Source organism: Catharus ustulatus, chromosome 3 (genome assembly GCF_009819885.2).
Source record: "Catharus ustulatus isolate bCatUst1 chromosome 3, bCatUst1.pri.v2, whole genome shotgun sequence".
Lineage (NCBI taxonomy): Eukaryota > Metazoa > Chordata > Aves > Passeriformes > Turdidae > Catharus > Catharus ustulatus.
The window spans coordinates 11,359,607-11,375,728 of NC_046223.1; the positions used below are offsets into that span (position 1 = coordinate 11,359,607).

A 16,122-nucleotide genomic window follows, 5' to 3' on the forward strand; every position below is an offset into this window, starting at 1 on the left:
CACAGCCATCCTGTTTGAAGGGGTGGGTTGTGCAGCTGAGTTCCTGGTTCCTTGTGCCTTCCTGCTGCCACACTCCTGATCTGATGCTGTGGATGCTGTCTGCCAGACATTGGACACTGCTGCAGGCAGACTCTTGGGCTGCCTTTGAAGAAGGCAAACTTGCCAGTCCTTAACCAGTAAGTGAGAACATCTGGGGATAATATTTTTTACTATTTCTTAGAAGCTCAGTTTAGAGAAAGAAGTGCATTGTCTTTACACTCTTTTTCTCACAAGAGTTGGCAGGGCTTAGTTTCAGTTACTTAAATGTTTGCAGTAATGTCCTTAATCTAGAGTTCAATGAAAAGATTTGGAGATCAGTCAATGATTTTTAACATGGCAGCTTACAGTCTGGTTGAAAATATGAGGGTAGTGAATTCTTTACTCATCTTGCTCCCTCAAACATAGGGATATTTTCCTGCTACCAAAGAGTGAATCTGTTCTCCAGCAATGAAAAGCAGATGATTTTCCTTCTTAAAATACCCAAAGGGGATTGCTAACACAGATCCTCTTCACTGTGTGCCCATCGTAACGTGCACAGCCAAATCCCATCCCTTCTAGCAGCAAGGAAAAGCAAATCCCTGGCATTGAGGGCACCCAGATTAACCCACTGCAGGATTAGGATGCTTGAGCTGTTGTTAGAAGATTAGTATATTTGGTTGTCAACACTTGCTGAACTTGGCCTGAAAATTATTTCCAATGAGGTCACTGACTTGTGGATGCAAGTTTGCCCAGCACATTGGGAAAGCCTGGAGTTAAAGCAAGTGGCTGTGGATTAAACTGGAGCACTGAGTGTGCAGAATATCTTTAGGATTTAAACCCATTATTGATGCTGGTGGGGACAAAAGGCTCTGGCAGACTGATTGTAATATCTGAGCTCTTGCCTTGCTGTGGAGATGTTTCTGGAGCTTTGCTTTCTGGAGTTTCCTGCTGATGACAGTGTGCCATTAGGTGGGTGAGCTGCCCACAGATGAACTCTTCTCAGTTCCTGCACAGTACAAAACTAGTTTATTTTGAGGACAGGGCATCCACAGGGGCATCTCTAGGTAGAAAGCAATTGGCTTCCACTTTCTGTTCCGGGACTCAAACTGTCTGTGCTCATAACGTTTTATTTCAGCTACTAGCAGGAGGATTCATGTCAAGGGTTTTTCTAAAATGTAGGATCTTCCTCATGTCAGCTGGGCATTAATACCAGCACAAAGTCTGCTTATGCTAGCTCATCACCTTATAAATACCTACATGGCTTTCCAGTGCATGGGGGATGACAGTGGACGTGTGGTCCCAAGGCAACCAATCCTGCTCTGGTGTGTGCCCTAGTATCTGAGGTGCCCTGCTGCTGCTGGAGCACATCTTGGTGCTGAGAGAGTGTGCGTGGGGAGGGATGGGCATGGTAGGTCTCTCCTTCTTGAAAAGCAGCTTTTTTTCCTGCCTATTTTCTTCTTCTTTTGAAACAAATGAGGGCTCTAAAGAGTATAAGGACAGACCCTTTAAAGATTTTTGGGAATACAGGAGGAGCCCGTATTTTCCTCTGTTTATCAGTGGAAAATTGTCCTGATGGTAAAATAACTGTTAGTTGGAAACTGTTTTTCTCTGTCATGAGCCAGATGAATACAAACTTATATTTGATTGAAAGCAACTTGTCCTGAAAAGTACCAGCCACTGTCTGTGTCATGGAAGTTGGTTCCAGTGATTTCATTCAGTGGCCTATCTGGATTTCAAGACACATCCTCTTGTAAACATGGATTGTATCATGCTTCTCTTTGTGCATACAAACATTAGCAGCCATTTCTTGTCTGAAATTAATATACAGTAATTTCACTAATATAAGGCACACCCTTTTGACTAAAATTTTGGTGCGAACCTGGAAGTGCACCTTATACTCTGGAGCGCCTTATATATGGACAAAGTTCGGAAATTTGCCAACCTGGAAGTGCGAGCTGAACCGCGCAGGGCCGTGGGGCTCAGCAAGGCTTGGCACATGTCCTGGTTTGGAGGACAGGTGTCTGCTAAGAAAGGCAGGACCCTGTCTTCGAAATGGAGAATGTAAACCCCCTCCCTCCAAATTACAGTAATTTCACGAATACAAGCCGCACCAATTTGACCAAAATTGTGGTGGAAACCCGGAAGTGTGGCCAATATTCCGGGGCGGCTAATACATTAACAAAATCCTAAAAGCTGCCAACACGGAAGTGAGAGCCCGCAGCAGCCCCAAGCCAAGCTGGAGCCCGGCCGGCCCCGGCAGAGGTGGGAAAGCCTGGCAGAGGCGGGGCCAGCAGTGTGGGGGGCGGGCGGCAGAGCCTGAGCCAGCAGGGCGGGGCAGGGGGGGCGGCAGAGCCCGGGCCAGCATGGCGGGGGAGCCTGGGAGAACTGGGGCTAGCAGTGCAGGGGAGCATGGCAGAAGCAGGAAGGCCGGCGGGTGGGGCTGCCTGGCAGCGGGGGAAGCCCAGCAGAATCGGGGCCAGCAGCGTGGGGGAGCCCGGCGGTGCGGGGGCCTGCAGTGCCGGTCAGGGCGAGGAAACGCGGCGGCGGTGCAGATGGGAGGGGGCGGCCGGCGAGCCTGGCGGCGGCGGCAGCGGCTGGCCCGCCGGCAGGGCGACTACGTGAACGCAGCAGCGAGGCGACCGGCATGCCTGCCAGCGGCGGCAGTGCCTGGCCCGCCGGCAGGGCGACTACGTTAACGCAGCGGCGACACGGCCGGCATGCCTGCCAGCGGCGGCAGTGCCTGGCCCGCCGGCAGGGCGACTACGTTAACGCAGCGGCGGGGCGGTGCTGACGGGAGAGGGGGGCCAGTGAGCCCGGCGGCGGCTGCAGCACCACCCGGCCGGCCCCGTCAGCAACCATGAGCGGGCCGAGCCTGCCTGGCCCCGCCCCGAGCCAGTAAAGCCCGCTATGCCGCGATCCTGTTACTAATTGGCCAATTTGTGAAAGCTGCGCACGGATTCTCACGACGAACGAAAATGCGGCTAATATTCCGGGTGCGGCTTATCTATTGACAAAGACAGCAACATTGTCGAGGCACCGGGGGTGCGGCTTATAATCCGTGCGGCTTGTATTCGTGAAACTACTGTATTATAATTTTGAAATTAAGGGGCTCTCAGACAAAGATATGGGAATTAGGAATAACAGTTCTTTACTAGGAAAATTAAGATAGAAATACAGTACTACAAAGAAACAAACTCCAAACACTGACAAAGTGTCTTGGGTTACAATACAGGATATGATCAAAATATCTATTCTATCACTATCTGTTGTGACCAGGTGGGGCAGTAATCCTTATCTCCGTGGGAGATACTCTGCTAATGGGCCATCCATTGAAACCAGGCGGGGCATTGTTCTTTATCTTTGCACCCCCCATCCTTCCTCCAGGGAGTTATCTTCTGCTAATTGCTGATTGAGTCCTACTGTGTGACTGATAAAATTATTTCATCCCATTGAGAGTTGTTCCAGCCAGTGAGGAGAGCCAAGCCTTTCTTGCCTAGATAAAAACTGAAATTCTGGGACACCAAGTAGCCCTTTCTCTACTGGACTCTAGAAAAAAATGAGATTTCTCCACATCATTACTAGATCTCTGGAAGGAAACTGTGCCTTCTACAAGACCACTGCTTCAACTAAACCACATCTGTCACTGCAAGAAGACTTCAGCTACCATTTAATCAAACCGCTACCAACACCCTGCCTGACGGGGTGTCAGGTTGTACTCTGACTTTGCCAGGGTTTGGAGTTTGTTTCTTTGTAGTACTGTATTTCTGTTTTAATTTCCCTAGTAAAGAACTGTTATTCCTAATTCCCATATCTTTGCCTGAGAGTGCCTTGATTTCAAAATTATAATAATTTGGAGAGGGGGGTAACATTCTCCATTTCAAAGAGAGGCTCCTGTCTTTCTTAGCAGACACCTGTCCTCCAAACTAAGACACAAAGTCAGAGCACAACCTGACACCCCGTCAGGGTGACACCCATCAGGCAGGGTGTTGGTAGCAGTCCCATTAAATGGTGGCTACAGTCCTCCTGCAGTGACAGATGTGGTTCAGTTGAAGCAGTGGTCTTGTAGAAGGGTGCAGCCTCCCTCCCAAGGTCCAGTGATGATATGGAAAAAAAGTTCAGTTTTCCCCTGGAGTCCAGGGAAAAGAGGGCGACTTGGCGTCCCAGAATTTCAGCTTTTATCTAGGTAGGAAAGGCTGGGCTCTCCCCCCTGGGTGGAACAGCTCCTAATGGGATGAAATAATTTTATCAGTCGCACAGTGGGACTCAATGGGCCATTAGCAGAAGATAACTCCCTGGAGGAAGGATGGGGGGTGCAAAGATAAAGAACAATGCCCCGCCTGGTTTCAATGGATGGCCCATTAGCAGAATATCTCCCACGGAGATAAGGATCACTGCCCCACCTGGTCACAACAGATGGTGATAGAATAGATACCTGGATCAAATCCTGTATTGTAACCCAAGACAGCCTGGCTGGAGCGATTGTTACTAATTGGCTACTTTGTTGTGCGCAGATCCTTGCTGCAAAAAAAAAAAAACAAAAAAAAGTGCGCCTTATACTCCAGTGTGCCTTATACTTGTGAAATTACTGAAATTGCATTTTCCTCTCCTCTGATAATATAATTTTATTTCCTCAACAGACCAGCAAAGATATTGAAACCCATGTTGAAGAAATAAGCCTAAAAGTTCTCCCAGAGAAGATACACTATAGAAAGGTAGGACCTTTCTATAAAAGCTTCCTTTGAGTTTAACTCTGGCATCTTAAAGCTACAGCTGACCTGAGCATTCCCACTTTTGGGAATGCTGTGCAGCCTAGTGAAGCAAGAGATGTTCAATTTTAATAACTTTATAAGTACATTGCTCTGTATTTTATGAATGTACTTGAGGGAATTTTTTTAGGGCTGCGTGATAAAATGATTTTAAATATTTTATCCAAGGCCTGTGTTGTGATTTATTCTGAAAAAAACCCCAAAACCTTCAGAAACCCAGATTGTGGGCTTCAAGTTTCTGCCGGGATTACAGAGCGTGGCCATAGGACAAGGCCACCACTGTGGTGGCATTGCTTGCAGTTGTCTCACTGCAACAAGAGACGCATTGTGGAATAACCAGCAAGAACATGGGACAGAAAGGCGTGGGGGGGGGGGGGGGGGGGGAGGTGCGTGAATTTTGGTTCTTCTGAGCAAAGACATATATATGCCTATACACACTAAATATATATGACAGCCATAAATAAGACATGGTCCAGTGTGAAAAAGAAGGTGCATTGTAGATTTAAATCTACTGGGAGGAGAGGCTATACAGGTTTTGTCATAGTTCTGCTTGTATTTCATCCCGTGCTTGCTGCAACAAGTGTTTATAAACTTGTGACTTCGAGGCAGTTTCGACGACATGGGCAGGGTCACTGTGTACATATCTGGGGGATTCACAAACTGAAAAAAAGAGAGAAAAATTCCAATGTTGCCATGCTGTGACCTCAGGCCTTTGTTTTCTTCAAGGAACATGTTATTCACAAGTAGCTCAAGCAGCTCTTGTTTTTGATCCATGTGTAGAGCACAACATGTTATCTGGCTAATAAGAAATAATCATACTTAAACCACTGGTTTCCACAGCAGAATACCTCCAAAGGGTGGACCTCAGAATGCCTCCAAAGGGTGGGCCTCACACCTACACTGATAAATAGACAGCACCAGTGCTGGCTGGATGCCCTGCACTTCCCACGGCTGGCAAATCCATGTTCATAGAGGCTTTCTGCCTTTCTCAATGGCCAAGGAAGCTCTTAGCTGGGTTAATTTCCAGTCCCATGATGCTGTTTCCAATGGATGAAGATAGGTGCTAGATAATTCACTGCCTTTATATTTGACATGGGACAGTTTCCAGCCAGATTGTCTGCTAGGCAAGCACAGTGGCTGCACAAGGTAAATAACATTTTGATGCTGAAGAATATTTTAAATTAGTTATAAAAGTTTAAATTTGAGAGGAAACAAGCAGAAATATAAAATGTAAGGAGTGGATGTGGTGAGACTGTAGTTCTGTAGCAGAAAAGGTGCAGGCAGAGACTGATCAGCTTGCATGGCTTCCACTGCTTCTGTGGGGTGGGCTTGCACTGGGGGGCAGGAGCCTTTTCTGTATCAAAGAATGAAAGTTTACTTGTGACCCAATCTCCATCTTGGTCTATAAGAAGATCTGAAGACGCTCACAGGATCCAGACTATCGATCTATGTCGCTTATGGTTAGACTGGATCTTAGAGTTCTTTTCCAACATAAACTTTTCTATACATCTGTGTGTTCATATCTGGAAATGTTTAAGGCCAGGCTGGGTGGGGCTTTGAGCAACCTGGTATTGTGGAAGGTGTCCCTGCCCACAGTAGAGGGGTTGTTGGAGCCAGATGATCTTTCAGGTCCCTTCCTATTCAAACCATTTTTATCTCCATCTTCCCCGAACCCCAAATCCAGTCTGTTTCTCCAGCAACCTCTGCCAGCATCTCCCAGTCAGGAGCGCTAAGATTTTGAGATGCAATATTTTACATTAAGTGTTCAGTTTCCCTCCTCCTGGCAGGGAAGGGGAAGGACAAAGCAGGCAAGAGGCCAGAGCATGCAATCATTAGCTTCTGTCTGCCAACAAGTTGGGAACATGCAATGTTATACAAAATGTCTGGCTGTTATAAAAGTCTTTGGTTAAGTAATCACATTTCTCTTGCATAAGTGCTTGTTTTTGGGAGGCTTTACCCAATCGGAGGCTGCAGCAGCACACAGACAGAAAGCATGTCTAACTTCTGTGAGTTTTTATTTTTCTTTTAATAGTAAGTGATTATTAATCTGCTGAGAGTTGTATGAAATCTCTTTAGGTAAGTTTAGGATGCGGAGACTCCCCAGCACTGCTTGTAGCTGAACCACAGCTGTGAAACGCTGCCATTAAAGCCTGTGTGGATTACTGTGAGTAATATTTCTGAATCTTTTAATGGGTATTTGTGACTAGAGACTGCAGGCAGGAAATATTTCAGACATTTATAGCAAGCAGTAAGTTAGAGGGAGGCAGGAGGTGGGAGACACTAGTGAAACTATTGACCTGTTTAATAAGGCTTTCCTCCTAGACTTCCATAAGAAAACATGGGCTTCCCTGAAGCTGTGCAATCAAGGTCTTCCAAATATTCTAAAGAAAAAGAAATATGATGCAGAAGTCAATTACAGGACTATGGGAGGACAGAGTTTTGGCCTGACAGGGAGATCCTAGGGCCATCTAGTCCCATGTACTGGTTTGGAGCAGACAAATGTCCTAGTCTTATATTCTTTCCTTGATCGCTGACAAGTGTACAGTGATATTTTTCTCCTACGTTTTCATGGCTTTCAGAAGTCTGCATGTCAGTTATGTCCTGAGCCAGAAACGATATCTCTAATAGTACAATGCAGTAGTACAACACAATAGTACAATAGTGGATTTTTCTTTCCAGAATTTTCTAATCCAGTGTATCTGTTGAAAACAATATGTTGTTCTACTATTTGACTGATATAAATCTAGTTGGGATTTCATATCTTGCATTCTTCCACATAGGATTTTAATTTTTATTTTTTAGAAGTGTGCTTTTTTCTGTTAAGATAGAACTGAAAAGGGAAAAACATGTATGGATTCACAGAAAACAGAATTTCCCTTCCCACTTCCTTGTGACGTGTTCTGTGAACAAAGCCTGGAACTATAAAACTATGCACTGGAACTAGAATTTATTGTTCAAGACTGAGCAATGTGAAACAACTCATTTGTTACTCCTGCCAACTCTGGAAAGCATTGAAGTGCCACTGTAGAGAGAAAGCAGCTCAAGTGCTGAGCTGTGAGGAGAAATAAAGCTGTTGCCTATAGTTGGGTGTGTGTGTGTGTGCTTATTCTTAGAGGTGGCACTGAATTTTGCTGGGATAGAATAAATTCTGGACTAATGGAAATCACTTGGGAAAGCTCAAGTCACTACTTACTAACCTTGAAAAATTGTAGAATGTGGATTTTATAGTCTATAAAGTTCTTGAGACATGCTAAAGCATTTAAAGCTTATTTGCAGCCAGTAGATGAGGAGGTAATACCACCATGAAAGGAAGTTCATTTATCAGAGTTATAGGATTAGAGAGGTAACTGTGAGAAGTTGAACTAAAAGGCACTTGGCTGCAAAGCAAAGACTTCAACAATTTAATATTTGCTTCCTAGAGTGGGCAAAATTGATAAGCCCGTTTGCTTCAGTAAAACTGCAACAGTGATGCCAGATGAGCTAATTTTGTGGGCTAGCTATTTAGGCTTTTGTGAAAACCTTGGGCAAACCTAAGTTACGGCTTTCGCAACGGAGGGTGGCAGAGCAGGCAGCTCTCCCAAAGCTTCACATTTCCATTCTGCAACCTCAAGAGATCTCTTCAAATGGAGAAGCTCCTCGCTGAACCAAAGGCCTCTTTAGTTCTAATGAAAACTCCACAAATAAAAGTTGGCAGTTAAAATTTGTGAATTTACAACATTATTTCTAAAACAGTCTCTGGGATGTGAGTCAAATCCAGGCTTCCTTTAGGGTAAGCCAACAATATCTCTGATGTGTTTCAGAGTAAGATGGATGCTCGACATAAGTTGAAGATTTTGGTGATATTTCTGTCTCTGGCTACTTTCACAGTCATGGTGATAATGAACGCTGGAAATGCCACTGGGACTTTCAAAGGTAATGCCGGCAAATTTTCTTTGTCCAGAGGTGGGTTTCATGCTTTATATCATGCAATGATACAAGGTGGCTTGCATGGGATAGATGTTTTTGCTACCTCATCAACTCTCCAAATACACCTTGCTCTGTGAAAGGTGGAAGTAGCTGCTGCATACTCCAGGTGTTACAGCCAAATGCCTGAACCTTATTTAGTCCCTTGAAATCCAAGTAAATGCCCCCACTGAACCTGCATCTAGTGGTGGTTGAAAGGCAGATCCTGTATCCCTGGTGGACTGAATCTGCCAGAAACTGCCTTCATGATATCCTCTACATTACACAGACAGCTGTTTTTTCTGGTTCTGTGTAAGAGGAGAGGTGCATGGTGATCCTAATAAGGGACGGTGATCCCATAATGGATGTCTAAACCAACAGCAGCACATGGCTGTTTTGCACCAAGGGCATGCTCTCATCATCCTTGAACCCACTGAGGTAGGGAGGAAGACTGAAGGTTGAGGAAAATCAGCAGTCTTTTCCCATCCTCTGGATGTAATAACACTTTTGCTTGCAATAACATTCACCACTGCAGGTCTGTTCAGGACAACCCCTGGAAACATCTCAGCCAAGTACAGCACTGATTTCACACCAGCTGGCTGGACTTTCCTCATCTGGAACGTCATCTACACCTGGCAGCTTGCCTGGCTTCTCTATGCCTTGTCAGGGATCTGTCGAAGGTATTTTCCTTATTTACTCTACAGTATAAATGAGAAGGGACAGCACCTCTTCCCTTATGGAGTAGCTCAGTCTCTTACCTCCTTTTCAGGGGTTTCTAGCAAGAGCAAACCCACTGCCATTTATCTTGACATGTTGCATCTCTGTGGCTGGAGCATCTCCTATGACCAGCATCCAAAGTTAAGAAGCAGTTTGGAGGTGTGCATGAACTCCTCTAAAGTGTGGGCAGGTATCAAAGTGTGTAAACTCCTCTGTGAGGCCTCGTTTCCAGCAATTTGGGGAATCTGACACATTTATCCAGTACCTGCATTTACCCACTGTTAGAGGCTGAGAATCCACAGAAGCAAAATTAATGGATTACGGAGTTAATACTTTGAGTTTTCTTTGTCAGAGATCAAACAAGCAGCACTGGGGAGTCTCTTGGTTTGTTGAACTGGACTGGAAACCCTTCCTGGGGCTATGAGATCAGTAACTGCCTGATAGGGAAAGCCACAGGTATTTCTGTATTGTATCAGAGAAGGACACAGAGGAGAAATAATCTGATTTAAGCCAAAATGTTTAATTCCAATGTAGAGTCCCTCCTACTCTAAGGAAAATGAGGCCAGAAATGTTTGTTTGGTCAGTGCAGGCATTTTCCTTTCTCCATACCCACTTTTTCCTGGCAGGAATGAACTTGGATATGTCTTCATAAAGCCAGACTTGCTGCCAATACCTTTTTATGTGGCGTGGTGTCTGAATAATGGCCTCAATGTTGGATGGCTCTTTCTGTGGGACCGAGAGTAAGTTGTTTTCTGTCACAAATACTTTCTAACATTCTTGATGGGATTGCCCTAGTATATTTTTTTCTCTTTGTTTTTTTTTTCCTCTGTGTGAACACTTACTCACACCTGTAAAACTCTATGCCAGGCTTTGACAAAATGAAGCCTTCATAAAAGTTTGGGGGTTTTTGCATTATGTTGTCACCTTGCCCATGAAACAGATTGGTCACTGAAGTCTAAGATTTCCTCAAAGCTGCTTTTCTTCTACATTTTTAACTCCACAGGTAAGAGAGGAGCCATGCCTCTCTTCATTAATGCAGTTAAGCTGCTTGCCTTGGACTGTTTCCATAATGATGGTCACATTAAGGGCTTATAAGAGCACTACTGTCAAGGGGTGAAGAAATCACTTGCAGTCAAGAAAGCAATTTCATGATTAACAGATTAAAACAGCAACAACAATATGTCAAAATGAAGGCTATGTTTAGTGATTACCTTTATTAAAAGCTGAATGACTTAAAGCCAGCAAAGGCCAAACACTAAAGCTACAAATTAGGGCATTATGACACCACTGAAAAAAATGTGATGTCTATTGTGTGTGTTCATGTTGTTTGTCCTAGATATCTTCTTCCAGCCCTGGTGTTCCTGGTAGTCCTCTCTCTTACCACATGTGCTTCCCTGTTTGTTTCCCACCGAGCCTTGAGCATCCATTCCTCATGGTTTGTGAAGGGTCACAAAGCTGAGCTCTGGCTCATCCGCATTCTGGTAGGTGGCTTTTGAGAAGCTGTGCTGTGGGTAAATGGTAAAAAAAATCCAACTTCTGTGCAGTGCTGGAGGTATCAGAGTGAAAGATCCAGTGGCAGAACACAGCTAAGGAAAGATTTCTGGCCCGCACAGAAAAGTTCCAAAGGGACTTTACCTTGTGGAAAGGCATCTACATCTCTTGGCACAAACTGGGAGTGGGCCCTATTCTGTGCACTTACTGAAACAGCAGTATAAGACACAGCTAAGCTGGATCTCTGGAGCCCCTCAGGACTCCAAGGCTTCATTTGTCCTGTGTATTGGGGGACTTATCCTGCAGCGACTTCCGGAAGGCTCCTTAACTGCACCGTGGCCTGTGGGTCATCAAAGACAAACAGAGGTTACCGGTGTGTCACTCTTGTCCTCTTGCTGTGCTTCACGGCAGGTCCAGAATGGGCTGGCACTGTACATGACATGGACCAGCATCGCCACACTGCTGAACTTTGCTGTTGTGCTGATCTACAAGTGGAACGTGAGCGATGAGAAAGCAACCACTGCTTCCCTGAGCATCCTGGCACTCAGCCTGGTGGTATGGTAAGTGACCCCAAGGGTCCCCACTGAGCCTCAGAAACCTCTTCCACCTCTCACCAGTGGTGACCATCTGTTCCAATTCACCTATCACTTGTCCCTCTCCCAGCGCCGAGTACAAAGGCCTCTGTTACAATTCATGGCAGATGAACTGAGAGTCTGGGCAGAGCTTTTATCCCCTGACCTTAGAAATGCCAATAAGCATTGTGGGCCAGGAACATGTTTTTGTGACTTGCATGACCCCAACCTGCCTTAGGTTTACCGGTAAGGGTGTGATACAGAAACCATATGAAATATGGCTTTATTTTCCCCTACACTTACTTTAAATAAATTATTTATGATTTTTTTGAATATTAGTAAATGAAGAATTTTGTATTCTTGTCCCAGCTGGCCCACAACCCAACTCCCCCCACCCCCCCCGCTCCCCCCCCCCTTCCTCTGTCTAATTCCTTTCTTCGGGAATGGAAAAAAAATACAGAGGAAATTTTTACTCTGGTCACTCTTTTTCTTCACAGGTTTTATCTAGAAAACTACTTTCTTGACAAGTATGTCCGCTACAACCTCACAGTGTACCCAGTGGTCATAGCAGCTCTGACTGGCAGCGCGTGCAGGAACAGGTCGTTTTCATCCCCACTGACCAACGACGTCTTTATAGGTGAATCTTTCTGACTCCTGTGAAAGAAGGCCAGTAAACACTTCACAACCTTCCTCTGTATTGAGGGCAGAGAGACTTGCCACTTGAAAAGCTTTACTTGTTAAAAGCAGAACTAGGGACATATTTGAAGGTATTAATTTTGCTAAGGAAAGAGCAGAGCAGAAATCATTGCCCATGAGCCTTGGGGCTGAACCCAAACCTAGTGTTGTCTCAAGTTCACTTCCCAGTGCAATATGTTTGTTCTGCAATCCTCTATCATCCACTTGGCTCCTCCAGCAGCTCCACCTGATGTAGGGCAAGCCAAAGGAAAAGCAGGGCTGGGATGAAGGCTGTGGACTTCCATTTGCCCTGTATTGCTGGGCTTATTTGGAGCAGAAGCATGAGCTTCTGACCCACAGAGGGCTTCACAGTGCAAAGCCCTGCACATGCTCCTCTCCTATGCAGAGCTCAGGCTAGCCTTAACAAGTTTTCCTGGGATAATCTGTTTGCTGTGAGGCACTGTAGCAGAGTTGAGTGTAGTCATCTGTGGTAAAAGGCTTAAGCTGTCCAAATTCTGTACAATCACAGTCTGGCAGAAGCTGTACCATTATGAGCAGTTTTATGCTGGCATGAAAGGGACCGAGCTGTGTGAACTCTGAATCCTGCTGAAACAGTTTGAGATGCCTATTCCCACCACCGGGTCAGCAGAAGGGAGCATGTTCCCACCCTTCAGCCTTCCCACTGCCACATACCAGTGGCTAAAGCTAAATTCTGGACTGGGATCACCACTGGAGCTGCTCCAGTACAGTTCCCTGTGCTGTAAGTGCAGCTGGAGCCAGGTCATGTCTGAAAGCACCCAGCAGGACGGACTTGGCAAATCTTGTCTGCCACAGCTACAGGGGCACTGGAGGCTTGTCTCCTGATGGTTGTGGCTACCAGAAATATGGAGGTGTGCATGGTCTTTGGCAGGCACTCTGTTCCTGCAGTAGGTACATTTCTTACCAGCAAAACTTCATTCTTAGTGGTTCAGCTTGTTTGGCTGGTAGGACGAGAATGCGCTTTTCCCAAACTAGTACATGTTTCTTTATATAGTTCAACTATTCTTGGAGTATTTTGTTAATGTAATGCACTTTAACTCCTGTGTCCAGGAAGCCTCCTCCTTTTAGACATTCCTTGACCTGGAAGCATTGGGCAAGTTTCACTGTAGAGCAGTAAAACTCTGAGAGATACAGCTCTGGGGGTAATGGAGCCTGTACAAGCAATTGTGGGTTTTTTCTCTTTCCCTGAATTCTCCCTGCTCTGGGAGCTAAAGTATGACAAGAGGCACTGTCTTTTTTTAATGCTCTAACCTGCTTCTGTGTTTTTCCCCAGTTGTTCTGCTGGCACTGACGTGCTTGATCTTTGCTGTTCGGCTGGGATTAGTCACATGGAGACACTGGAAGAGGCCACTGGAAACATCAGAATCCCGAGGTCTATCAGGCATAGTGGCCTGAGACCTCTGGCACACTGTGGCTGATACTTGAAAGGGAGAAAAAAGAATTGGGCATGAGCTGGTCCTTCCTTCCTGTAGCAATTTCCTTGTGCTTTTCTCTCATATTCTCCATTTCAAATGCAGATGTCTTGCATCTGCAAATGTCTTGCTCCTACGTTCTCTCAGATCAGCTACTCACAACCCTGGCTTGAATTCCTTTGGTTTTACCCTGGAAAAGTTCAGGAAAAGGTCCTGAGCAGCCCCGTGCACCTTTGTGATGCCTGGGCTGTGGCTCTCTTCTCCTGCCAGTGCAAGGAGGGGTGCCAACAGGTGCCCAGCAGGCTTGCACACAGAGTTGTTCTTGTTCTTTCCTTGGTAGCTCACTTTCTTTGAAGTGCAGACCTAAGTGAACTGTCCCTAGGATTCCAGGAGAGCAGTGGGAGGTCTGTCATTCCCTTGTCCATTGGTGCTGAGCATCCTCAAGCCCTGCAGATCTCAGCAGATCTCCTGCAGGCATCCACAGCTCCTTTCCCTGCTTCTCTTCAGCGTGACAGGAACAGATACTACAATTTGATATCTACCTTTGCAGTGTCAGCTCTGATGTTTGATATTCAAGGGGGCAGGGGGAGTGACTGAAGATTTTTGACACAAATATGTTGCCTTTCCCTGAGCTGTGCACAGTTTGGGCTGGCTGGATGTCTCTCACTGGGGAGGGTTTGTGGCTACTCTGGAAGGAGGTTAAGTGTACAGATGAGCTGGTACCTGATCTGGGGTAAAGCCTGATGCTTCAAAGGAAGTCTGTTTAAAAAAAAGAAAGGAAAAAGTGAACCAGTAGAGCAAGTTCATCCTGGATCAGTGCTTTCTCATGTGGCTTCACCACTTCTGAGTTGGGATTAGGAAGCCTAAAACTAGATTAACTGAATTTTTGGACCACTGCCTCTCCTTCCTGTGCCTAATGGAGAGTTGGTGGTGTACAGGTGTCTGGAAAGTCTGCATGGGGAAGGTGCTTTCAGATGTTGAACATCTTGCAGTACTATTAACAAAGCTAAATTCTAAATCTGTGCTGTTGTTTACATTTAACAAAACCCAAAAGCAGTGTAATGCAGTTACTCTCATCATCACTCTGCTGTGTGGTTTTTTTGATTTTCAAATAAATCAGCTAATTCTACCACTCTGCCACTAACTCTGTAAATCGTCTAAAGCAACTGTCCTGGCTCCCACCTCACTCATGCCCAGGGTTCCAGACTGACTCTGGGTACCTTGCTGGGATCTCATGGAGGTAGCTACTTCCACTGATGATCAGCCTTGGAGGTGAAGAGTTGGAGGATGTAGATTGCTAGGTATGATTTAAACTCCTTTGTCCAGTATGCTGTTTATTAAGTTTGTACTTTGTAAGCTCTGCCTCCCAAGAGCCCAGCTAATAAATTCCTAGCAGCTTCTCCATTAGCTGCCTTCTTTAATAGAGTGGTATTAAATCCACTTGCATGGGGATTAAGGGGTCCAGGCAAAGTGAGGAGCTGCTGTGAGGTTGTGCAGAAGTTAATGCACAGGAAGGTTTTGCATCCTCCTGAACAAGAAAATTGCAAACAGGTCCTGAACCAGGGCAGCTGCACTGGTTTTTCACAGGACATTAAAAAAAAATGCCTTCAGGAGGTTTCTTGATGTCTGTACCTCATGTCTGTGCTGGCCAAATGACCAGAAACTATATCAAATAATGCAATTATTTATCTGGGGAGAGTTGACAGGGCTTTTGCAAAGGGAAGTCATGTCTCAAAAACCTCTGAAGGGCTCAAAAAGCACAGGCAAGAACTGTCTCATATTTCTACTGGCTTCTACAGAGGCACAAACGCTGTCACAAAAATCAAAGTCCTCCCACTGGAGATTAAAGCTGGGAAGCAGAGTGGGTGTTTCTCCAGGGAGGAAGGTTGCTGGTGCCATGTGTTATGGGCTGGATAAGGTGGTCACTAAAAATCAAGGGATTGCTTCATGATGGACAGTTATTCAGGACAGTAAAGGAGAGGGGTGTACCAGATGATGCTGTGCTTCACCTTGCAAGTGTCACACTCTTACCCGGCCCCTGCCACTTGGGCACAAGAGTTTGGGGTATTGGCAGACATTCCCACCCAGATATTTCCACATCTGGCAGCAGCAGAGGTAAACCATATACCAGGAATTATAGGAAAGGAGGAAAACTTAGAGCACCCTCCTGCCTCTCTAAAACAACTGTGCATCCACATCTTGAGGACTTTGTGCAGCTCTGGTCCTTGCACTCCCAGGAGATTATTAAGGGTTTGGGAAGAGCAATGGCATCAGGGAGTGAGATGCCTCCCTGCCCATCCATGCTCCCCAGAGCTGAGAGGCAGCTCAGGAATGTGAGTCCCTTCTCCATGGGCACCTTGATGTGGTGGCACAGGGCTGGGTACTGTTCTTCCCCCTGCTCTCACAACTCCAAAACCAGCTGTGAGGAGAGATGCAAATGCCCTTTTCTGATGAGGTGCTGCAGCAGCACTCATTTAATCTTTGCAGACC

At 45.8% G+C, this 16,122-nt stretch overlaps 1 protein-coding gene across 10 annotated transcripts in view; it reads left to right on the forward strand.

The window, feature by feature from the left end:
- LOC116993563 overlaps positions 1 to 14,761 on the forward strand; it is a 68,409-nt gene extending 53,648 nt beyond the window's left edge. For all 10 annotated transcript variants that reach the window (XM_033054328.1, XM_033054329.1, XM_033054333.1 and 7 more), the window contains 10 exons: positions 6 to 176; positions 4,656 to 4,730; positions 6,861 to 6,948; positions 8,585 to 8,696; positions 9,262 to 9,406; positions 10,070 to 10,183; positions 10,780 to 10,924; positions 11,346 to 11,494; positions 12,004 to 12,143; positions 13,494 to 14,761. In XM_033054328.1, coding sequence (XP_032910219.1) covers positions 8,591 to 8,696; positions 9,262 to 9,406; positions 10,070 to 10,183; positions 10,780 to 10,924; positions 11,346 to 11,494; positions 12,004 to 12,143; positions 13,494 to 13,615 — 921 coding nt within the window. In that variant the 5' untranslated portion in view covers positions 6 to 176; positions 4,656 to 4,730; positions 6,861 to 6,948; positions 8,585 to 8,590 and the 3' untranslated portion in view covers positions 13,616 to 14,761. The remainder of the gene's footprint in view (positions 1 to 5; positions 177 to 4,655; positions 4,731 to 6,860; positions 6,949 to 8,584; positions 8,697 to 9,261; positions 9,407 to 10,069; positions 10,184 to 10,779; positions 10,925 to 11,345; positions 11,495 to 12,003; positions 12,144 to 13,493) is intronic.
- Positions 14,762 to 16,122: the final 1,361 nt, after the last annotated feature.